General features: G+C 41.6%; 1 protein-coding gene across 1 annotated transcript; it reads right to left on the bottom strand.

The window, feature by feature from the left end:
* Positions 1-7,751: 7,751 nt before the first annotated feature.
* On the bottom strand, positions 7,752-12,350 carry GEMIN6 (gem nuclear organelle associated protein 6). The gene is made up of 3 exons (XM_052649406.1): positions 12,281-12,350; positions 11,578-11,721; positions 7,752-8,595 (listed from the first exon to the last, which is right to left on the bottom strand). The coding sequence occupies exons 2-3, from the start codon at positions 11,700-11,702 to the stop codon at positions 8,220-8,222; spliced, it is 501 nt and encodes a 166-aa protein (XP_052505366.1). The 5' UTR covers positions 11,703-11,721; positions 12,281-12,350; the 3' UTR covers positions 7,752-8,219.
* Positions 12,351-24,775: the final 12,425 nt, after the last annotated feature.

Raw genomic sequence — 24,775 nt, 5'->3', positions numbered from 1 at the left:
GATGCTGCTAAATATCCTACACGCACAGGACACTGGAACAACAACAACAAAATCACTCATTCAAACTGCCAGTGCCAAGGTAAAGAAAACCATTCTAAACAAAATGAGATATGTAACTGCTTATAAAGTCTATTAGTTATCAGTCAGATATAAAGTATGCCCATAGTTGTCTTTAAAAATATAAGTATAATTGGACTAACTGAAAGCAAAATCTCTGCCAAATCAACTCTAATAAACATGCACTGTGTGACTAGGAGCTTAAGAGTGTATCATTTTATTAAAAATACACAGTACTTGAGAGATTGAGGTAAATGTATGTAAGAATGGCAAAGTCATGCACAGATAGGTAGGGATATTTTTCCTTTAAAAAGATGTTCTATCATGAAAAATTTTTTTAAGTCATTTATTTTGAAAATGTGAAAAGTCAAGACATGCTTTTTGAAAATATAGTTAATATAATTGCATGTGATACTAACATTGCTAACACTCTCCACTGCAAAAGTTAAGTTTTCATACTTAGGTCCATCCATATTAAGGTGTTTAAAACATGAACACATGCACCCTTATCTATTATTTGAACGGAGTCCAATCTAGTAGACTTTGGCCAAGAAGCTAAAACACAAATTGGGTTAATAAAAGGGGGGATGGGAGTATACAGCACTAGAGGTGTGTGACTGTAAAATGTTTAAATCTAACGTGAAGCCCAACCAGAACTATAATGTCTGTGTTCAGTACTCCACCTCCCACAGTTTGAACCAGAAAGAAAAAATCAGTTTTGTTTTAGGACTTGATTATTAGTAAGGTGACCACACTGAATGTCAAAAACCTGTTGTGTACTTTAAAAGACAGATGTCTTTACCGTCAGAGGCTGTGCTATACCATGGGCACCAAGGGACTACCCATGTGAGGGAACTAATCCACTAATTACAGAGCCAGCATAAAACAGCTTGTAATGAGACATTTCTCTTAATGCCACTCTTCTGTCTCAAATTCACCTGTGCTCTTTCCCATTTAGACTCCAGCTGTCCCCATTACTTCTAGCCCATAAATCTTTATACCATCCTTTTCTACCGTAAGCATGGCTAAGACTGGATTAATCGAAGCATGCAATCTGATTAGTTAACAAGAAGGCCGATTGTCTACTTTATAACTAACATGTGCTACATGGCTAATTTGAAACCCATACTGGGGTTACAGAAATTCCTCTCACATTTATACTCATAATTTCAATATAACCAATATATTTTAGTCACGTACTATGGAATGTAAAATGGTGCAGCCACGTTGGAAAATAGTGTGACACTTTCCTAAAATGTTAGTTGTCATGTAACCTAGCAACTCCACTCCTAGGTATTTCACCCAAGAAATATGAAAATATATGCCCACACAAAGACTTGCCACAGATGTTCACAGCAACATTATTCATAATTGCCCCAAACTGGAAACAATCCAAATATCCAACAAGCAAAATGTCAGTATATTCATAATGGAATATTATTCAGTAATAAAAAGAAGCCACTGATATATGCTACAACATGGAGATCAGATTCAAGATTTAGGGGAATATTTTAATAAGTTGTGGTTCATCAACACAATAGATAGAATCTTAAATATTATACAAGTGAGTAAAGTTATTTTTAAAAAATGTTTTATTTGGCTACTCCAGGTCTTAGCTGTGGAATGCAGGATCTAGTTCTCTAACCAGAGTAAATTTAAATGGAGCCAGTCGGATACAGACTATATGTTGTATGATTCCATTTAAAGGAAATATACCCCCCAAAATCAAATCTATAGATACAGAAAGTAGATTAGTGATTGCCTGGGGTGGAGAGTGCGAATGGGAATCTACTGCAAATGAGACAGAGAGTCTTGTGGCGACAATGGAAATGTTTAATATCTCAATGAAGCTTTTAGAAATATGTATGAAGATGCCTTTGATTACAAAAGAGAAAAAGTGATTTTACAGTGGAAAAATCTGACAGACACCACCTTAACCAAGTAATCACAGTTAACATCACAAACATGGGCCAAATCAGCACAGTATGCCTCCTGATGCACTGAGAATACACCATCATCTCCAGGGTCTTCCTTTCCCAACAATGCACACCGATATGGATCACTGGGAAACAGAGAAACCCAAATTGAGGGATATTGCACAAAAAAACTGGCCAATATTGAAAAATGTCGATGTCACGTAAGTCAAAGAAAGACTGAGGAACTACTCCAGAGTAAAGGAAACTAAAGGGGCATGATCCAAATAAAGTCTTTTTTTGATATAGTGAACATTGAGCAATAGGCAAAATCTAGATAATGTCTGTATTAAATTATACTACTGTATGAATATTAGTTTTGATAACTGTACCATGGTTAAGAAAATGTTCTTACATTTCCATTGTATCCACAGTTTATTCTCAAACAGTTCAGGAAGAAACATGAACACACATGCACAGAAAATGCAAATGTGTTAAGATACTAATATTTGCTGGATAAAGGATACAGGACAGTTCTTTGTCCTGTTCTCATGTATTTTCTGTAACTCTAAAATTATGTCAAAATTAGTTAGAAGTGATGCATGTACAATTAAGTTGCTTATTAACATATTAATATATAGCCATGTGAGTACAAATAAACACAAAGAAACAGTTATGATGAGAATATGGGGGAAATAACTTTTTGAAAATGAAGATTTTTTTTTATTAAGATATGATTCAAAGAGTACCCATACTGGAAACACATGGAGAATAAACACAAAGCAATTGTAAAACACCATCTTATGTTCAGTCATAAAAATTAAATAAAATACTATACTCTAAGGGTGTAATGAAATTTGTATACACCTTATTGTTCTTGTTGATGTCAAGTAGCACAAAGTATTTAAAGAGTATTGTAGTTTCATTTCTAAGCACTAGTTTTGGAGGGTTTTTTTTTTTTTTTAGCATTTGGCTGCACCCAGTCTTGGTTATGGCACATGGGGTCTAGTTCCCTAACCAGGGATCGAACCTGTGCCCCCTGCACTGGAAGCACAAACCAACAGAGAAGCACTGGACCGCCAGGAAGTTCCCTCTAAGCACTAGCTTTTGGTAACAGCAGTGAGGACATATGAAGACATTCTTTGTACCATACACTGACAGCAAAAAGAACAAATGTCAAAAAAAAATATTTAATAAGTTTTAGCCCATCAACACAGTACCATGTTGTCTTTAAATCATGAAAACCACAGAAACAAAAAATATATACATTGTATGCAAAAGAAACCATGTCTGATAACAGTATAGTTTTTAATAAATCCTTTAATGTCTGAAAAATGAAAACCAGTGGTATAAGGCGGCAGGAAAAGCTGGAGGTGATAGATGTGTTTATAGCATAGACTGTGGTGATGGTTTCATAGGTGTATGCCTATCTTCAAATCATCAAGCTGTATACACTAAATATGTAGTTTTTTGTATGTTACTCAGTCAAAGTGGGTTTTTTTTAAACCAATTGTATTTGGCAGTGAATGCAATTAATTATGTATAATTATAGTCCTTCACTGCTCTGATTTCTCCCAAAATTTATAGTAATCCTTAGCTTTGACTCTGGCATTCTAGAATCTACTCCAAGAGGCATCATAAAAATTCTAGTTCTCAAAACAATTGTGAATGTTTTAAATTTCATTACTTTTATTGAAAACAATTCATGGAGGGTGTATTTCAGCTATAACATTTAGGAGGAGCGATTTAGGAAATCAAGTGAACGATGGATAGCAAGACACAGGGCAGAGGTTGGAAGGTTTGCTCCAAGACCGAAAGATACTCAAAGTCCTGAAAACCTTTTGTTCTGCAAAATATTCTTGACACCAGTTGTGTTCAAAGACTGCCCTGGTGCTGGCTTTGGGGAGGATCTCCCCCTGGGAATCTGGAACCAGGAGAGGGATGAGAAACAGACAGGTTAAACTCTCACGGGGAATTTGAGCTGAGGAACTGGCTGGCCCAACTCCCTAAGCAGGGAAAGGTTTCCACGGCAGTGCCAAATCATATATCCTCAGGTTTGGCTCACAAGGCAAATTTTCAAACAAATCAGAGGACTCAGCTGTCAAGCAAGTCTGTCCCCAGCTCATTAGACTGACAGCAAGTAAGTCTACCAACACCAGTGCACCCGTCCCTGGGCAAAGGTTCACTCCGGACCAACACTCTGGATAATTTCCTACATGTCTTTTTTTAAGACCTCCCTCATTTTGTCAGAATCCTTTCCATTCTATTTGTTCTTATTCCCCTTCCCCTATCTGATGTCCAAAGACATCCGAGGGTTTGAAGGGGAAAGGCTATGTGATAAATTTCACTTTCAGGATTCTGGAACTCTATAGTTGTGAGGGAAGGCCTTTCTGTTCCCCCAGGCCTCTAAACTGCTTTTGCAAGGGTAATCTGATCTGGGACAGGTAGCTACCATTATCTGGGAGTTTGTTACAAGTTTGTCCAAGCTCCTGGACCCCTACTAGGTCAGAACTGACTGCTGGGCCCTACTCCCAACTGTGTTAGCAAGGCCTCCAGCTGATTCTGATGCTTGCAAAAGTACAAAAAGCACTTGGATACATCCTGTTAATATTAGACAACCATGCAGGAAAGTAACTTAGCTATGTTGTCAAAGTGCTTTCAAAGACCCCCTAAAACCCAAGTATTTTCCTATTTCTTCCAAAAGGCACAAGATTCCTTTTGTATGGATGGCAGACCCCTGGCATACCATGCTAGCTCAAGGCTCTCCTGCTGCTGCTAAGTCACTTCAGTCGTATCCAACTGCATGTGACCCCATAGACGGCAGCCCACCAGGCTCCCTCGTCCCGGGGATTCTCCTAGGGCAAGCTTCTCTGTAAACAGCCACATTTTTCTGTAGATACAATCCATATCATTTGTCAATACTCAACTCTGCCACTTCAACAACAGCCACAGACAATACACAAAGCAATGGGTATGGCTGTGTTCCAGTAAAGCTTTAATAATTAGAGGCAGCAGGCTGGATTCTGCTAAGAGCCTGAGGTGTGCTAACTCATCCTCGGGTTCTCACCTGATGCGGGAACCCTGGGGTCACTGTAGACATTCCCCTGAAAAGTCCCAGTTGGGCTGCATCTACAGGCATGCAAGCTTTGCAGTTGCCGAGTCAGTCCATAAGAGGAAGTCCGGAAGCAGCGTCACAGCTATCAATGGTTTAATAGATGGGGGAGCTTACACACCTGAAGAAAACTCCTGGAGCAACAATCCATTATATGTAGCAGACAAACAAGGTGGCGAGCAGGACACAGTGGTGGCGGTGGTCTTCGCTGCGGGGGAGGGGGAAAGACTACCTTTTAAAAGGTGGTTGGAGACTATCTTTTATAGGGGGAACTGACCTCACGTTGGCTCAGTTACCAGGGAAACCAGCAGCTGAGACCCATCCCTTACAGCCCCTCAGGTTAACCACCATGAGGGCAGATGTTTCCCTTTAATAAACTAGCAGGTGGAGGCATTCTGGCCCAAGGATTAGAACACTCACTGGCTGGGGCAAGGGCGAGCACATTTGTTCCAACACAGTGTAGGCGCGGCACGGGCTCATCAAGCAGAGGATGTACAGACAGCAAGAGCAGCCGTCTTGAGTTACCTGACCACACACTCCACAATCCTTACCCCTTTAAGTCTGCCCCTCTTATGTGATATTCCTGGGGTCAGGTATGTAGAGGTGCACCTCCACCCAATAAAACAAGTGCAATACAGACAACAGCAGCTGAAGAGGATCAAAAGTGTAAGACGTGGGTAAATTTGGAAGCAGGCACTTACTGGGTCCATTTTTCATGGAAGTCCCGAGGAGGACATCTTGCTGTAGACCCAGCAAAGAGGCCACTGATATCTCCCAATCTGTGAGCAGCTCCCTCTGCTCAGACAGGTGAAATGCCAAGATGTTTAGCAGGCACGATACAGGGGAGGTCACGACCATTAGCCAAATCTACCCTCATCCCGCCCAGCTACCCTCAGTCCCCAGACTGTGCCAAATACAGGCAAAGTGGTAGAATAGATTGTAAGGTTAATGTAATAAATGGTGCCTCCCTCCAGTAAATGCCTGCCTTCTCAGGCGAGCCAGGTATAAGACAGGTGAAATTTGTCCCTTTCTAATCCTATTCCCCACAGGGGACCTTACCCAAACCACAGGGGACTTAGCTGTCAATTCCAGAGCCATTTCTTTTATAATACGTTCCCGAGGGCAGAAATTGTGGCAAGGGCAAAAGTGAGTTATTGTCCTGACCGGTAGTTGACAACGGTCCCTTTGGGGGTAAACAGCTGAACTCGGATGGTGTTGACTAGTTGCCTCTGGGTTAACATGGCATAAGCACTGGGACAACTAACTGTTCCTGGGATGTTGAGTTATAGTTCCTAGGCTGGAGTTAGCCTCCTGGGCCCACAGGTAGAGAAATTTTCCTATCTTGGTTGTTGAAGTAATCCACTCATCCTTTCAACTAACCTGGCAGCAGTGGGTGGGTAGAAATGCCCGTGTGTCATCTTCACTGGCCCATATCTGAACTTTATGGCCAGTGAAGTGGATTTCTTGGCCACTATTATGTCCACAGGGCATAATAGATGCTAAATAGTGGTTTTTGCATTGCTCGACAACTTGAGTAGGGCTTTTATAATGTCTCTCATCTGTTATACTTTATAGACTACATATAATTGCTGTTCCAGCACACTGCATCACTGCTCTGTCCCTTTCCATAGCTGGGAACAGAAGCTCAAGGGGACTCCAATTTTTTGCCATTGCACAGACCTGTACCAGACTCTTCCAGGTAACTGGCCATGTCCAATTCCAATTCATGTCCTAAGTTAATATCCCTAAAGCCTGTATTGTTTAGAGGTGGTGGGTTAGGGGTATGCTTGTCCTTTGTAGGTAGTTCAGATCCCTTGTGTTATGTCTGTGTTCACCAGCCATCCCCCTGCAGTTAGTCAGATGAGCCACGGGCATGGGGCTGCTCTACAAACTGGTAAGAGACTAAGTTTAACAGGATATCATCAATGCAATAAAGACAGAAACCATCTTTCATGGCTAGTCAACTGCCACAGGGCTCCACACGCTAGTGGACGGCCACCCTGAGATTCCTCCCGACCCCCCACAACTTTTCATTCCCCGTCCTTACATCTCAACGGTCACAGGAGTACCCTTAGCCTCCTGGCTATTTTGTGAATTATTGGGCTACAAGCCTTGTGGATGCCCAGCCTTAGGACCAGAAAGAGCCCAGAGACAGCAACAAAGACATTAAAAGCTTATTGGACACAGGGATCTTACATGTCCGAAGCAAGGTCCTAGAGCAACACCTCCACCATGTGTGGCGGATAGTGGGCATAACCTGGTGGCAGCCCTCACTTACTCAGCAGGGAGGAGGCTACCATTTATTCAAGAATTGATGTCAGGCTGCCTCATCAGTTACCAGGGAAACCAGCAGCTAGACCGGTCCCTTATAGCCCCTCAGCAGCCAGAATACTTGTCACACTTACCTTTTTCCTCAGATATATTAGCCAGTGTTCACTTTTAAGGCTTTGAGATTTATAAGGCTTATATGTTAAGGTTTTACCAAAACTTTAAGTTTCAACCAAAAAAGCATATATTCTGATTCAAAAGCTATTTCATCATTACACTAAAAAAAATTTTTTTTAATAGACATTTTAAAAAAAGAGACATCTAGGGACTTCCCTAGTGGTCCAGTGGTTAAGATTCCACACTTTCAATGCAGGGGGTGAGAGTTCAATCCCTGGTTGGGGAACTAAGATCCCACATGTCATGCAACCACCAAAAAAAAAAAAAAACTCTATGCCTGTGGTGATAGTTGCACAACACTAAATACATCAAAAGTCACTGAACTGTGCAAGGAAAGCTAGTGAATTATATGGTATGTTAACTATAACTCAATAAAAATTTAAAAAGACACATCTAGTTAGAATAAGCAGTGTTAACAAGACTGTGATTTTACCTTAGCATTTTATATCGAATCTAACATGTTGCATCTTTTCCAAATACATTTCTTGCCTAACAGAAATGGAGGTGTATTCCAATCAAAAGAAGAGATTCTTGTAATTCTGTCCTCAAGTTAATTTTGTTTGAGATGTCATCCTTGCCCAGTTCACTTATTAGTACTGATAATCCCCATCTTTGATTTTACCTAAAACAACAAAGAACTTTCAAAAATATGAAATCTTATTTCAATCAGTACATCCATAGTTTTTAGCCTCTCATTGGGAAGCTCCAAGATGTCCCTGAATAAGATCCTGAACACGGGACAAAATAATCTCATTAGAACTGTTGCAATTTTCTGGACCATATGGTGGGTCTATAGTCAAGACCCCAGCCACACAAAGAGTCTTTTGTGAATCTCTCTGTTCGGTGATGGGGATGTGATTCTTCTCCAGCCATTTCTTCAGGCTGTTCTTCCTCTTTTCCAGATCCTCAGGGCTGTATGTTTTGCAGTCTCCGGACATGAACAAATGCATCAGCTTCTCTCTCATGCTATGGTCCCCTTCATTCACAATTTCAACAGTCTGTACAGCATGTCCCATAATTCCAGTCACAGACATGCTGCCATCTTCAAGGAAGTTCACGAGGACAATACTTTGGAAGAAAAATAAGTTCAGACCACAGTTGCAAAAGAAAAACGTAAAGGCCCATAAAACTAGAGAAGCAATGAAATGAGAGCATCAACCCCAACAGGTCATTAGAACAATAGGGAATGTTCTCTCCATTTTAAATTAATATTCTCACCACCAAATGTTTTCACTTGTTCAATATGAATTCTCTGAGCGTCCTAAACATCTAAACCTTTTGTCCAGCTAATCATTGTGCTGCTGCTGCTAAGTCACTTCAGTTGTGTCTGACTCTATGTGACCCCATAGACGGCAGCCCACCAGGCTCTGCCGTCCCTGGGATTCTCCAGGCAAGAACACTGGAGTGGGTTGCCATTTCCTTCTCCAATCCATGAAAGTGAACAGTGAAAGTGAAGTCGCTCAGTCGTGTCCGACTCTTCTCGACCCCATGGACTGCAGCCTACCAGGCTCCTCCGTTCATGGGATTTTCCAGGCAAGAGTACTGGAGTGGGGTGCCATCATTGTGGGATGTAGTTAAAGCATTACTTTAAAAGTTATGAATGTTTTAATATGTATTAGGAAAGAAGAGAGTACAGATTTAACTTTTAGAGTTAGGAAACAACTGAATAACTCCCCTTCAGAGCAGACCAAAGAAAATAACAGAGCACAAAATTAATGAAACAGAAAGCAGAAGAGTCACGTCAGTAAGCGGATCATCAAAGCCAAAAGCTGGTTCTTTGAAAAGGGTATATAAGTTTTACAAAACTCAGGCAAGATTAATAAAAAGCAAAAGAAGGCACACATAAATAGCATTAGGAATAAGGCAGCAAAAATTAATAGTATAAAATATTAAAAACACATTTAAACCAGTAATTTTGACACTTAGAAAACTTCTTAGAAAATATGAATTTCTACTACTGACTCAAAAAGAGAAAGAGAGAATGTAAATAGTCCCATAACCTTAAAAAAGGAACCTGAAATAACCAGTTTAAAATCTTCCCATGGTGGGGGGTGAGGCTGGCAGGGGTTGAGGGGGGAAAGGCCCAGACAATTTTACCACAAAATTCTATGAAATTGTTAAGAATCAAACATTTCCAATCCAACCAAACATTTCCAATCCAACCAATCCAATTCTCCTACGGACTATAAAAGGGAGATTATGCCATAACTCATTTAATGAGGTTAATATAACCTTGATACCAAAAGCAGAGGACAGGATTAAAAAATAATATTATAAGCTAATCTCACTTATGCAAATGCAAAAATCCTAACTAAAATACAATATATATGATATGATATGATACAATGTGACATGATAGAATTTCATTTCTGTGGTACTGTCCCCCCAAACCTATAATCCCAGTCCATACAAACCCAAATTGAGAGATATTCTATTAAATACCTCACCAAAACTCTTCAAGAGTGTCAGGGTCATGAAAAACAAGTAAATTTAAAAAGGACTGAGAAACTGTCACATATCAGAGGAGACTAAGGAGACACGGTGATTAAATGTAATGTGGGACCTTGGACTGAATTCTAGAATAGAAAATCCTTGGCTTGGAATCCATAAAAAGGCCATCAGCGGAAAAACTGATAAAATCCAAATGATTGTAGTTTACTTGGTGAAAATTTTTAGTTCTGACAAATGTTTGATGGTTGTGTAAACTGTTAATATTAGGGGAAGTTAGATACACAGGTACTCTCTGTACTTTCCTTGCAATTCTTTTGTAAATCTAAAATCATTCCAAAATAAAGTGTGAATGTATCACTACCTTTAAAGTAGCCCTGCAAAAAATAATTCTGATCCTAATCAAACCTCTAGATATGAATAACAGTTTATAAGAAACACAAACGATAAAAGAACATGTTAAACTACACCATGATAATGCAATGAGCTAAATTGAGTGTGTTCAATTCGAAGACAAATGACTCCATTTCTTCAACAAAAAAGAACATGGAAAACCAAAGAGAAAGTACAAAGTTACAGATTAAGATTCTTAAGAGACATATCAACAAGTTGATAGGCTAACATTAAAGAGATGCTTTGGAAACAATCAGGAAACTTGAACTCAAACTAGGAATTAGCTAATATTAAAGTTACTATTACTTTTGTTAGGTTGTTATGATGGTATGTGGTTACATTTATTAAAGAGTCCTAATCTGTTAAGGAGCTCAGCCCTGGGATTTCTTTGGAAGGAATGATGCTAAAGCTGAAACTCACTTTGGCCAACTCATGCGAAGAGTTGACTCATTGGAAAAGACTCTGATGCTGGGAGGGATTGGGGGCAGGAGAAGGGGACGACAGAGGATGAGATGGCTGGATGGCATCACTGACTCGATGGACGTGAGTCTGAGTGAACTCTGGGAGTTGGTGATGGACAGGGAGGCCTGGCCTGCTGCGATTCATGGGGCCGCAAAGAGTCGGAAGCGACTGAACTGAACTGAATCTGCTGAGATATATTTAAGGATTTATGAACAAAATTTAGTCAGTAATAGGCTTTAAAATATTTGGAAGGCGGAATAAGATTACTGTTTATTATATTACTCTCTTCACAATTGTGTATATTTGAAATTCTCCAACAAAATGTAATTAAAAGAAGTGTCCCATTTCTACAAACTTGGCTGGTCTGACAGAAATCTACAGTTTGACAGTATTTAGGTTCAAAGGAAATTAAGCACTTATATGAGAATAATCAGTCTTTCATTTATTTATCGGCTTTGTATGGATAGGGCTTCCCTGGTGGCTCAGACGGTAAAGCGTCTGCCTGCAATATGGGAGACCTGGGTTCCATCCCTGGGTCGGGAAGATCCCCTGGAGAAGGAAATGGCAACCCACTCCAGTACGCTTGCCTAGAGAAGTCCATGGACTGAGGAGCCTGGTAGGCTACAGTCCATGGGGTCGCAAAGAGTCAGACATGACTGAGTGACTTCATTTTTCTTTTCTTTAGTATGGATATAACATATAGGCAGTGCAAAGGGGTGATTTCAGGGAAGCAGGACTCGTACTCACTTGGCAGAGACTGGATCTGTGGTTAAAACCCATCCTTTGTACTCCTTGTCACTGGCTGTTACGCTGACCGCTTTGTAAGTGTAATCTTGCCATTCTAACGGGCCTTTCTTCATCCATTCATTCATGGCTGCCAGCTGGCTAGATCTAAAACAACCACCAGTTAGGATTAAGATATATGTTCCCCCCAAGGAAATGTCTTACCCGTAATCTCCATTCTAGAGGTAGAGAACACTAGCGATTTGCATCATCTTCCATATCAGAAAAAGTTAAATTTTACTATTCAGTCTTAAAGCCACGGGACCACGAGTTGCAGCGGGGACGCGTCTGGAGTAATTTATCTGGCACACTTGTATCTCACCTCCCAATCTCAATTCCAGACCGCCTTGACGTTAGCTTCGACCTCTAGTCCGCAGATGCTCAAACCCTTTAACTCAGCTCTCCTTTCATCAAGAGAGCTCACTCCACACCACTATTAACCAAAACTGAAAAAAGAAAACTCCTCTGATATCCACCCAGTCCGTCTAAGTTTTCGCTGGATACCGCCAAGGAGAGGCCCCCAGATCTGTGACAATTTCATCTAAAAACTTGTTCAGAGATGCGTAAACGAAGTGACAGCAGCCGAGACACACTGCCGCATGATACTAAGAACTGTACCCAAACCAGGGAATACTTAACGTGTAATCCTGACAAATGAGAAATATACCAGTTAAAACTTCTAGCACCGCCCGATTTTCTTCAACCACGCTGGAAGGAATCGCTACGGCTGAACCCGCCCGAGCCCAGCGTGCTTTGTTCCATGTCGTCACTTCCTTCCCCCAGAATTCTCTGTTTTGTAGTCCGTGGCCTTATCACACCTCTAAGTCTGAGTCCGCAGACCTCGGATGATAAAAGTAGGGTGCAGGGTGTGGGAGGGGTATAAGATTTTTTTTTCTGTAATAACAATAAGCTTCTTTGTTTGCGAGGGTCCGCCCATTCACTGCCATTACTGATGGACATTTTAAAATAAAAATTTTAAGACTTGTGCCACTTCCTCCTCTGGAGTAGAAATGGAATTCCAATTTTGCCATGAATCAATCCTTCATGTAAATCCTAAAACCCTAGAAGTGTGAGGTGACATTGCCTTGGGGCAGAGATATAGAACCAATATATTTCCTGTTTGCCCTGTTGTAAGCTAGTTAAGATGCTTACTCTTTCGATCTGTCTTTGCTACAGTCCTGATGCCAAAGCCTTTGGCTGTGTGGATCACAATAAACTGGAAAAATCTTCAAGAGATGGGACTACCAAACCAACTGACCTGCCTCTTGAGAAACCTGTATACAGGTCAGGAAGCAACAGTTAGAACTGGACATGGAACAACAGACTGGTTCCAAATAGGAAAAGGAGTATATTAAGGCTGTATATTGTCACCCCGCTTATTTAACTTATATGCAGAGTACATCATGAGAAATGCTGGGCTGGAGGAAGCACAAGCTGGACTCTAGATTGCCGGGAGAAATATCAATAACCTCAGATATGCAGATGACACCACCCTTATGGCAGAAAGTGAAGAGGAACTAAAAAGCCTCTTGATGAAAGTGAAAGAGGAGAGTGAAAAAGTTGGCTTAAAGCTCAACATTCAGAAAACGAAGATCATGGCATCTGGTCCCATCACTTCATGGGGAAACAGTGGAAACAGTGTCAGACTTCATTTCTGGGGGCTCCAAAATCACTGCAGATGGTGATTGCAGCCATGCAATTAAGATGCTTGCTCCTTGGAAGGAAAGGTATGATCAACCTAGAAAGAAAGAAGAAAGAAAGTGAAGTCGCTCAGTCGTGCCTGACTCTGTGACCCCATGGACAGTAGCCTGCACCAAGCTCCTCCATCTATGGGATTTTCTAGGCAAGAGTACTGGAGTGGGTTGCCATTTATGACCAACCTAGACAGCATATTAAAAAGCAGAGCTATTACTTTGTCAACAAAGGTCCGTCTAGTCAAGGCTACGGTTTTTCCTGTGGTCATGTATGGATGTGAAGTTGGACTATAAAGAAAGCTGAGCACTGAAGAATTGATGCTTTTGAACTGTGGTGTTGGAAAAGACTCTTGAGAGTCCCTTGGACTGCAAGGAGATCCAACCAGTCCATTCTAAAGGAGATCAGTCCTGGGTGTTCATTGGAGGGACTGATATTGAAGCTGAAACTTAAGAGCTTTCCTGATGGCTCAGATGGTAAAGCGTCCGCCTGCAATATGGGAGACCCGGGTTTGATCCCTGGGTTGGGAAGATCTCCTAGAGAAGGAAATGGCAACCCACTCCAGTATTCCTGCCTGGGGAATCCCAGGGACAGAGGAGCCTGGTAGGCTACAGTCCATGTGGTTGCAGAGTCGGACACGACTGAGCAACTTCACTTCACTTCAGTTCACCTGATGCGAAGAGCCGACTCATTGGAAAAGACCCTGATGCTGGGAAAGACTGAGGGCAGGAGAAGAAGGGGACGACAGAGGATGAGATGGTTAGATGCCATCACCGACAATGGACATGGGTTTGGGTGGACTCCAGGAGTTGCTGATGGACAGGGAGGCCTGGCATGCTGTGGTTCATGAGGTCACAAAGAGCTGGACATGACTGAGCAATTGAACTGAACTGAGTGGGGTACAGAAGCTGGAAAGAAAAGCCTAGGATAGGGCTGAATTAACGCCCACATAGAAAAGAGCAAGGGACTTGCTTCCATCACAAATCTGTGGTCATGTACTTAGTTGGCTTCTGGAATGGCCCAGAATTTTTCCAGACTATGATCATGAAAAATGGTGCAAGGTGGTAAATTTTGAGCTCCAAATCTGAAAATGCAGATTTAAAAAAACCGAGTTAGAGGACTGTCAAACAATACAGGAAACACCAACAGTTAACCAGTTTTTCCCTCACAACTTGGGATTTGAGTTCCATATAATCCTTGAAGTGTATTGTTTCTAATGTTATCATGTCAAATAATCCTTACCCAAACCTTCACTCAGGTTTCCCTGGTGCCTCAGACAGTAAGCGTCTGCCTGCAATGCAGGAGTCCTGGGTCCGATTCCTGGGTCAGGAAGATCCCCTGGAGAAGGAAATGGCAACCGACTCCAGTACTCTTGCCTGGAAAATCCCATGGACAGAGAAGCCTGGTAAACCATGGGATCACAAAGAGTCAGACACAACGAGCAACTTTACTTCAACCTTCACTCATTGAATGATTGGCTCATGATATTAAGGTAGCTTTTGTAGATAAGATTTTGCCATCTAATCTATAAAATTTAATCTAACCTCTAAAGTGAGAGTGAAGCCGCTCAGTCGTGTCCAACTCTTTGCGACCCCATGCACTATAGCCTATCAAGTTCCTCCGTCCATGGGGTTCTCTAGGCAAGAGTGCTGGAGTGGATTGTCATTTCCTTCTCCAGGGGATCTTCCCGAACCAGGAATCGAACCCGGGTCTCCCACATTGCAGGCAGACACTTTACCATCCCTTTTTCAGATCTTCAGGAATCTAACCTCTAAGTCCTCTATAAATCTACAAAGAACTAATATAAATAGCAATTATTAATGTTATTGTAATGTGAAGGAAAATATTTGAATTCGTAAAAACTCAGCCCCAAAGAGATATTTGTGACAATGGGTCATGTGCATTTTATGCCTACTGTCTATATTGCAGAATGAAAGACTTTGGCCTCTATTTTATATATATAAAATTCTACAGGTAGTTGCTAGCCTCAAGCTTACACTTCAAGTTAGCCCCTTTAAAGCCATGAGGAGACAGGGCCACCTCCCTCCCTTCTCTCCCCTCTCCCTTTAGTCTCCTAACTAAAGGCTCATTACCAGATTTGCTGATACAAATCAATGACTTCTAGCAAACTGAACCCAGCCCATTATCTACAGTTCAGTTCAGTTCAGTCACTCAGTCGTGTCTGACTCTTTGAGACCCCATGAATCGCAGCACACCAGGCCTCCCTGTCCATCACCAACTCCCGGAGTCCACTCAGATTCACGTCCATCGAGTCAGTGATGCCATCCAGCCATCTGTCGTCCCCTTCTCCTCCTGCCCCCAATCCATCCCAGCATCAGAGTCTTTTCCAATGAGTCAACTCTTCGCATGAGGTGGCCAAAGTACTGGAGTTTCAGCTTTAGCATCATTCCTTCCAAAGAAATCCCAGGGCTGATCACCTTCAGAATGGACTGGTTGGATCTCCTTGCAGTCCAAGGGACTCTCAAGAGTCTTCTCCAACACCACAGTTCAAAACCATCAATTCTTCGGTGCTCAGCCTTCTTCACAGTCCAACTCTCACATCCATACATGACCACAGGAAAAATGATAGCCTTGACCAGACGGACCTTAGTCAGCAAAGTAATGTCTCTGCTTTTGAATATGCTATCTAGGTTGGTCATAACTTTTCTTCCAAGGAGTAAGTGTCTTTTAATTTCATGGCTGCAATCACCATCTGCAGTGATTTTGGAGCCCCCAAAAATAAAGTCTGACACTGTTTCCACTGTTTCCCCATCTATTTCCCATGAAGTGATGGGACCGGATGCCATGATCTTCATTTTCTGAATGTTGAGCTTTAAGCCAACTTTTTCACTCTCCTCTTTCACTTTCATCAAGAGGCTTTTTAGTTCCTCTTCAGTTTCTGCCATAAGGGTGGTGTCATTTGCATATCTGAGGTTATTGATATTTTTCCCAGCAATCTTGATTCCAGCTTGTGTTTCTTCCAGTCCAGTGTTTCTCATGATGTACTCTGCATAGAAATAAGCAGGGTGACAATATACAGCTTTGACGTACTCCTTTTCCTATTTGGAACCAGTCTGTTGTTCCATGTCCAGTTCTAACTGTTGCTTCCTGACCTGCATACAGATTTCTCAAGAGGCAGGTCAGGTGGTCTGGTATTCCCATCTCTTTCAGAATTTTCCACAGTTTATTGTGATCCACATGGTCAAAGGCTTTGGCATAGTCAATAAAGCAGAAAAAGATGTTTTCCTGGAACTCTCTTGCTTTTTGATGATCCAGTGAATGTTGGCAATTTGATCTCTGGTTCCTCTGCCTTTTCTAAAACCAACTTGAACGTCAATAACCTCAGATATGCAGATGACACCACCCTTATGGCAGAAAGTGAAGAGGAACTAAAAAGCCTATTGATGAAAGTGAAAGAGGAGAGCGAAAAAGTTGGCTTAAAGCTCAACCTTCAGAAAACGAAGATCATGGCATCCGGTCCCATCACTTCATGGGAAATAGATGGGGAAACAGTGGAAACAGTGTCAGACTTTATTTTGGGGGGCTCCAAAATCACTGCAGATGGTGACTGCAGCCATGAAATTAAAAGACACTTACTCCTTGGAAGGAAAGTTATGACCAACCTACAAAGCATATTCAAAAGCAGAGACATTACTTTGCCAACTAAGGTCCATCTAGTCAAGGCTACGGTTTTCCGTGTGGTCATGTATGGATGTGAGAGTTGGACTGTGAAGAAGGCTGAGCACCGAAGAATTGATGGTTTTGAACTGTGGTGTTGGAGAAGACTCTTGAGAGTCCCTTGGACTGCAAGGAGATCCAAACAGTCCATTCTGAAGGAGATCAGCCCTGGGACTTCTTTGGAGGGAATGATGCTAAAGCTGAAACTCCAAGTACTTTGGCCACCTCATGTGAAGAGTTGACTCACTGGAAAAGACTCTGATGCTGGGAGGGATTGGGGGCAGGAGGAGAAGGGGACGACAAAGGATGAGATGGCTGGATGGCATTATGGACTCGATGGACGTGAGTCTGAGTGAACTCTGGGAGTTGGTGATGGACAGGGAGGCCTGGCCGCTGCGATTCATGGGGTCGCACAGTCAGACACGACTGGGCGACTGAACTGAACTGAACTTGAGCATTCTTTGGCATTGCCTTTCTTTGGGATTGGAATGAAAACTGACCTTTTCCAGTCCTGTGGCCACTGCTGAGTTTTCCCAATTTGCTGGCATATTGAGTGCAGCATTTTCACAGCATCATCTTTCAGGATTTGAAATAGCTCAACTGGAATTCCATCACCTCCACTAGCTTTGTTCGTAGTGATGCTTTCTAAGGCCCACTTGACTTCACATTCCAGGATGTCTGGCCAAGGGGCAACCCATTACCTACACAAGTTCTCAAACAGGCCCTCTCCTGTATCTTGTCCTCAGTGAGTTCAGAGGGTGTGGCTTTTCCTTTCCCTGGTCAACTTATACCCTTGTTCCCCCTGGAGCCTCTCATCCCCAGTTGATATCCCTTCTTTCACATTCTCTGCTCCTTTGGCCGTGCCATGTGGCACGTGGGATCTTACTTCCTTGGCCAAGGATTAAACCCATGCCCTCTGCACTGGAAACGTGGCAGTCTTAACCACTGGACCACCAGGGAGGTCCCTAAATTTTGTCTTTTAATTTGAAAGCCTTCAGATAGGTTTTCTCTCTTCTTTACAACTAGTTTCCACCAGTTTTACTATTTTACGCACTTGGCTGATTCATATGTTTAACATTTCCTGCCTAATTCCTATAGGAAATTTCAGTTTTGACTCTGGAATAGTCTCTACTGATAAATGAATAAATTAGCAGAGTAAATTATTATACCTTAATCTCTTGTGAGTTTGGTGAGAATCAGTCTCAATGTGTCTAGTCAATTGTTGGGCCAGTTAAAGGCCAGAACCAGGACTGTGGGTAGCAATGTCAAGGAAATGCCAGTTGCAGGATTTCCAGTTGGATCTCCATAGACTTCTCCAGGTGATTTCAAGAGCTCATTGTCATCTGCCCCTTTTCAACTGTGTCCTCTGATACCATTTTATAGCTTGTTGTTATTCACATTTATATTTTGGCAGTTACTGTAGGTTGATTCATTTAACAATCCTTTCCCACAACCTCCTAATGAGGCTTGAAAGCTAAAAATCTTCAGCTTCCCATGACAGTAAAAGTGACCACAGGAATACTTCTGGCCAGTGAGACATACACTCAAGTACCTAAGAAAGCCCTTCCAAAATAAAACAGAAAATTCTCCTAAGGAGGCGAAAACCTTTTTGATCCTTTGATCATTTCTCCTCCAGCCCGCCTGCACATGCGGTAGCCACTTTGCACCAAGGAGATATACATAAGAGCCTCATGCCACACAGAAAGATAAAAGAAAGAAAAAGATCCACAGCAGACCTGAACTACCTACCTTTCTATTTATTTTATTTGGGACAAATAAACTCCTTTCTGTTTAAACAACTGTTTCAAGTGTTTCCACCCCAACAAAATCGTTTTCTAGTTTATCTCCCTAATAAAATCCCCAAGAGAGAGAGCCTGTTTTATCTTTATATTCTCAGTACCTTGTTCAATGCCTGCATATAACAGGCATTCAGCATAGATTTGTTTAGCCAATTAATAAATTTGCTGTTCTTTGGGAAAAGCTGGGACAAAACAGAAAACCATAATTTAAGCAAAGAGTTACTTACTTCATAAGGGACTAAGATAAACTAAGAACAGAAAAAGCAAATTGACAGGTCAAATTTTAAATTGGCAAAGCAGGTAACAAAGGGACCTTTGCTTTTTTCAAGAAAGTAATTTAAATCCACTGCACTGAAGACTACAGTGTGTTACTATCCTTACTAACAGTAGCAGTAGTAACAATAAAAATGCTATTAACTCAATTTTAATGAACATATAAATCATTATCCTTATTTTATAGCTAACGAAACTGAGGCACAAAAGCTCAAGGTCACATAGCTAGTTAGTGACAGAGCTAGAATACAAACCCAGGCAGTCAGGTCGAAGCCTGCCCTCTTAACCACTGTATCATACTAATTAAATAATAGGGAATAACTCAAGTATAATTTGTCACTTAAAAGCCTATTTTTAGTTAGTGAGGAACATGCTTTTCAAAGTAAGTGTTCTAAAATACCAGTTTCCCATTGTGCTCCAGTTGGTTGTCTGGATACCCAAAGTACTAAGTTAATGTGTTTCACCCACGTGTTCTAGCAAACTAAACTCTCCCAGCAAATTCTGTCTCCAAGGGTAACTGCAAGAAGGATATACTCAGTCAGATATAATATTTTGGAAGTTAGGATTTTATCCTTAAAGCAGGTAAAACCATAAGAAGCCCCATTCCTACAGCTGCTGTTTACTCTCAGTGTAGCTTATGAACAGTGACAACAGCTTAGAATCAAGTGGCTTAATGATGTGGAAAAGCTGACCTTCAGAGGACTTATACCTTATGGAGGGCAACTAAAGAGAGGCTATGCAGTAACCAAACTCTTCCTCAAACAACCTAGTCTTTTCTTTTTTTCTATCCAGTGAATTTATCCTCTTGTCCTCCTTCAATTATTTTCAGAAGGTTTATGTGTGTGTGGAAGGGAGGCCTCTTTCTTCCCTATTTTGTGGCAATTATAGGCCCATATTCGAGCTTCCTAATGAAAAAGGATAAAATACGGCACTGATCACACAGGGGAAGATATTGTCTCTGGTATAAAAAACCAACAAAAAGAATTGTGTACATGGGAAAACCATTCAAGAGTCTATGCTATTCAGTACATCATTGTTTTGAAATGTCAATAAGATCTTAAAGTCTTTTTTCTTTCTTTAATAATTAAATAAAAACATTTACAGGGCACTGGGATTCCTGGTATAGCTACTTCCCCTATTTTATTTGAGAGCTATCTACATTATTCAGTGAGATGTTGAAAAAATATTTTTTTCTTTTCAAAAATGTTGCCTAATTTAATTGGTAAATTCATTACTTATAAGAGAGCCAGTATGTTTTAAAATGTACATCATGGAGTTAGAAGATGGAGGAGGAATAGGTCAGGGAGACCACTTTCTCCCCCACAAATTCATCAAAAGATCATTTGAACGCTGAGCAAATATCACAAAACAACTTCTGAATGCTGGTGGAGGACACCAGGCACCCAGAAAGGCAGCCTATTGTCTTCAAAAGGAGGTAGGACAAAATATAAAAGATAAAAAAAGAGACAAAAGAGTTAGGGACAGATACCCATCCTGGAGAGGGAGACTTAAAAGAGGAGAAGTTTCCAAACACCAGGAAACCCTCTCAACAGCGGGTCTGTGGGTAGTTTTGGAATCTCAGAGGGCAACATAACCGGGAGCAAAAAATAAATAAATAAAACCTACAGATTACGCGCCTAACTGCAACTCCCAGAGGAGAAATAGCCCAGACACTCACTTACCGCCACCAGCAAGCAGGGGCTGAACAGGGAGGCACAGGCTGCACTGCTTAGGACCGGGCCTGAACGCCCTGAGGACAATCTGAGGGAGCTAATGTGAGATAGCAACCCAAACTGTGGGATAGCCAGAGAGAGAGAGGAAAAAAGAAAACGAGAGAAAAGAGAGAGAGAGAACTTTCCCATGAAAAGCTCTAACCTACTAAGGCACTGCCGGCCCTGCTCACAGGACAGAGGACTGAGCAAATACCAGAGGAGAGCTAGCTGGCAGCAGACCGGGCCATCCCCCGCCGGAAGCAGGGAGGCAGGTGGGTCACAGCCAGAGCCAGAAGGCAAGGGGCAAAGTCGGTCCCAGAGATGGCATCCTCTACTAAACTGCAAGCAAGCTCCCAGGTGCTAATTAAGTCTTCCTGGGATCCTGGACGGTTGACATCCACCAGGAGGGTTGCAGCCAGAGATCAAATCCCCAGAGGAGACACACGGCACACCTGAGACAGCGCTCCCACTGCACACCCAGGAAACCCAGCAACTGGGACCGGGGAGGTGATAAGACACACTGCCCCACCTGGGGAGAGTGTGCTCACCAAGCACCTGGTGGCCTGAGCTGCTCAGACCTGGGAAGGGCACAAAACGAAGGCCCAACCAAGTTTGTGCCTTTGTGGAGTACCCAAGAACCTGAACCTTAGACCTGGGAAGTGCATGCAACCCAGGGCTCGCTTAGACAGTTCCCCTGCAGAGTAACCTGGAGCCTGAGCAGTGTAGACCAGGAAAGCACACATGCTGTGAGCGGGGGCAAACCCAGTGTGCCCCAGATACTGTGAGCACTCCCCACACATGCCAGTGATATTTGTTTGCAGTGTTCCTCCCTCCCCACAGCACAATCGAACAAGTGAGCCTAAATAAATGACCACCTCCACCCGCTTGTGTCAGGGCGGAAGTGAGACACTGAAGAGACTTGCAAACAGAGGAAACCAAAGTAAACAAAGAGGGAACGGTTTTGGAAGGGGCAGGTGCAACAGACTAAAACCCTACATTAAACCCTGGGTTTTATGTAGCCTTCCACTGGCTACATTGGAAGGGACCTATAGACCTTGAGAAGTAGAAGGTGGAACAAGGAACTATCTGAAACTGAACTGACCGTACACTGCCCTCAACAGCTCCAGAGAAATTCCTAGATATATTTTACTATTATAATTTTTTAATTTTTAAGTTATTACTCCTTTTTCATTTTTAAAACCTACGATTACCTTGAGAAAAAAGACCCTATTTTTAAAGCAAATTTCATATTTTTGTATATAACTTGTGATTGTTATGTTTTGTTAATATTGTATTTTTGAGAGTCTAACCTCTACTCTAGATTTTTAATCTTTACTTTTTGGTATTTGTTATCAATTCTGTACCTTTAAGAATCCAATCTTCAGTATCCATTTTTACTTAGGAGTGTGATTACTGTGTAGATTGCTCTCTCCCTTTTTGACTTTCCTTTTTCTCCCCCAGATCACCTCTATCTCCTCCCTCCCCCTTCTCTTCTCTACTTAACTCTGTGACTCTCTTTGGGTGTTCCGGGCTGTGGAGAAAACTTAGGGAACTGATCACAGGCTAGACTGGTTTCTCTCCTTTTGACTCTTCCTCCTCTCCTCTTGGTCACCTCTATCTCCTTCCTTCCTGTTTTCTACTCTAAGGAACTCTGTGAACCTCTCTGAGTGTTCCAGACTGTGGAGAGCAAGTAGGGAATTGATTACTGGCTAGACTGCTCTCTCCCCTTTTGATTCCCCCTCTTCTCCTCCTGGTCACCTCTATCTCCCACCTCCCTCTTTTCTTCTTCATGTAACTCTGTGAACCTCTCTGGGATTCCCTCACTGAGAATCTTTTCACCATTAACCTAGATGTTTTATCATCAGTGTTGTATGGATGGAGAAGTCTTAAGGCTACTATAAGAATAAGACTGAAAGCCAGAGGCAGGAGGCCTAAATCCAAAACTTGAGAACACCAGAAAACTCCTGACTCCAGGGACCAACAATTGACAAGAGCTCATCCAAAAGCCTCCATACCTACACAGAAACCAAGCTCCACCCAAGAACCAACAAGTTTAAGAGCAAGACATACCAAGCTAGTTCTCCAACAAAAAAGGAACATAACCCTAAGCACAAAAATATAGGTGGCCAAAAGTCACACCAAACCCATAGACACCTCAAAACTCACTACTGGACACTTCATTGCACACCAGAGAGAAGAGATCCAGCTCCACCCACCAGAACACTGACACAAGCATCCCTAACCATGAAACCTTGAAAGCCACTTGGCCAACCCCACCCACAAGGAGGAATGTGCACAATAAAGAGGAACCACAAACTTCCACCATACAGAAAGGCCACCCCAAACACAGCAACCTAAATAAGATGAAAAGGCAGAGAAATATTCAGCAGGTAAAGGAACATGATAAAAGCACACCAAACCAAACAAAAGAGGAGGAGATAGGGAGTCTACCTGACAAAGAATTCAGAATAATGATAGTAAAAATGATCCAAAAATTGAAAACAGAATGGAGTTACAGATAAATAGTCTGGAGACAAGGATTGAGAATATCCAAGAAAAGTTTAACAAGGACCTAGAAAAAATAAAAAAGAGTCAATTAATAATGAATAATGCAATAACTGAGATCAAAAGCACTCTGGAGGGAACCAACAGTAGAATAACTGAGGCAGAAGATAGGATAAGTGAGGTGGAAGATAGAATGGTGGAAATAAATGAAGCAGAGAGGGAAAAAGAAATGAGACAACCTCAGAGACCTCTGGGACAATGGTAAACACCCCAACATTCGAATCATAGGAGTCCCAGAAAAAGAAGACAAAGAGAAAGGCCATGAGAAAATACTTGAGGAGATAACAGTTGAAAACATCCCTAAAATGGGGAAGGAAATAGCCACCAAGGTCCAAGAAACCCAGAGAGTCTCAAACAGGATAAACCCAAGGCAAAACACCCCAAGACACATATTAATCAAATTAACAAAGATCAAACACAAAGAACAAATATTAAAAGCAGCAAGGGAAAAACAACAAATAACCCACATGGGGATCTCCATAAGGATAACAGCTTATCTTTCAATAATAACTCTTCAAGCCAGAAAGGAATGGCAGGACATACTTTAAGTGATGAAAGAGAAAAATCTACAACCCAGATTACTGTACCCAGCAAGGATCTCATTCAAATATGAAGGAAAAGTCAAAAGCTTTACAGACAAGCAAAAGCTGAGAGAATTCAGCACCACCAAACCAGCTCTTCAACAACTGCTAAAGGATCTTCTCTAGACAGGAAACACAGAAAAGGTTTATAAACTCAAACCCAAAACAACAAAGTAAATGGCAACGGGATCATACTTATCAATAATTACCTTAAATGTAAATGAGTTGAATGCCCCAACCAAAAGACAAAGATTGGTTGAATGGATACAAAAACAAGACCCCTATATATGCTGTCTACAAGAGACCCACCTCAAACCTAGGGACATACACAGATTGAAAGTGAAGGGCTGCAAAAAGATATTTCACTCAAATGGAGACCAAAAGAAAGCAGGCGTAGCAATACTCATATCAGATAAAATAGACTTTGAAATAAAGTCCGTGAAAAAAGACAAAGAAGGACACTACATAACGATCAAAGGATCCATCTAAAAAGAAGCTATAACAATTATAAATATATATGCACCCAACATAGGAGCACTGCATTATGTAAGGCAAATGCTAACAATATGAAAGGGGAAATAAACAGTAACACAATAATACTGGGAGACTTTAATACCCCACTCACATCTATGGATAGATCAACTAAACAGAAAATTAGCAAGGAAACACAAACTTTAAATGGTACAATGGACCAATTAGACCTAATTGATGTCTATAGGACATTTCACCCTAAAACAACAATGAATTTCACCTTTTTCTCAAGTGCACACGGAATCTTCTCCAAGATAGATCGTATCCTGGGCCATAAATCTAGCCTTGGTAAATTTTTAAAAAATGACATCATCTCAAGCATCCTTTCTGA

Source organism: Budorcas taxicolor, chromosome 11 (assembly GCF_023091745.1).
Source record: "Budorcas taxicolor isolate Tak-1 chromosome 11, Takin1.1, whole genome shotgun sequence".
Taxonomy (NCBI): Eukaryota; Metazoa; Chordata; class Mammalia; order Artiodactyla; family Bovidae; genus Budorcas; species Budorcas taxicolor.
Note: the sequence above shows the minus strand (reverse complement) of the source record. Positions and strands in the feature narration are given on the sequence as shown.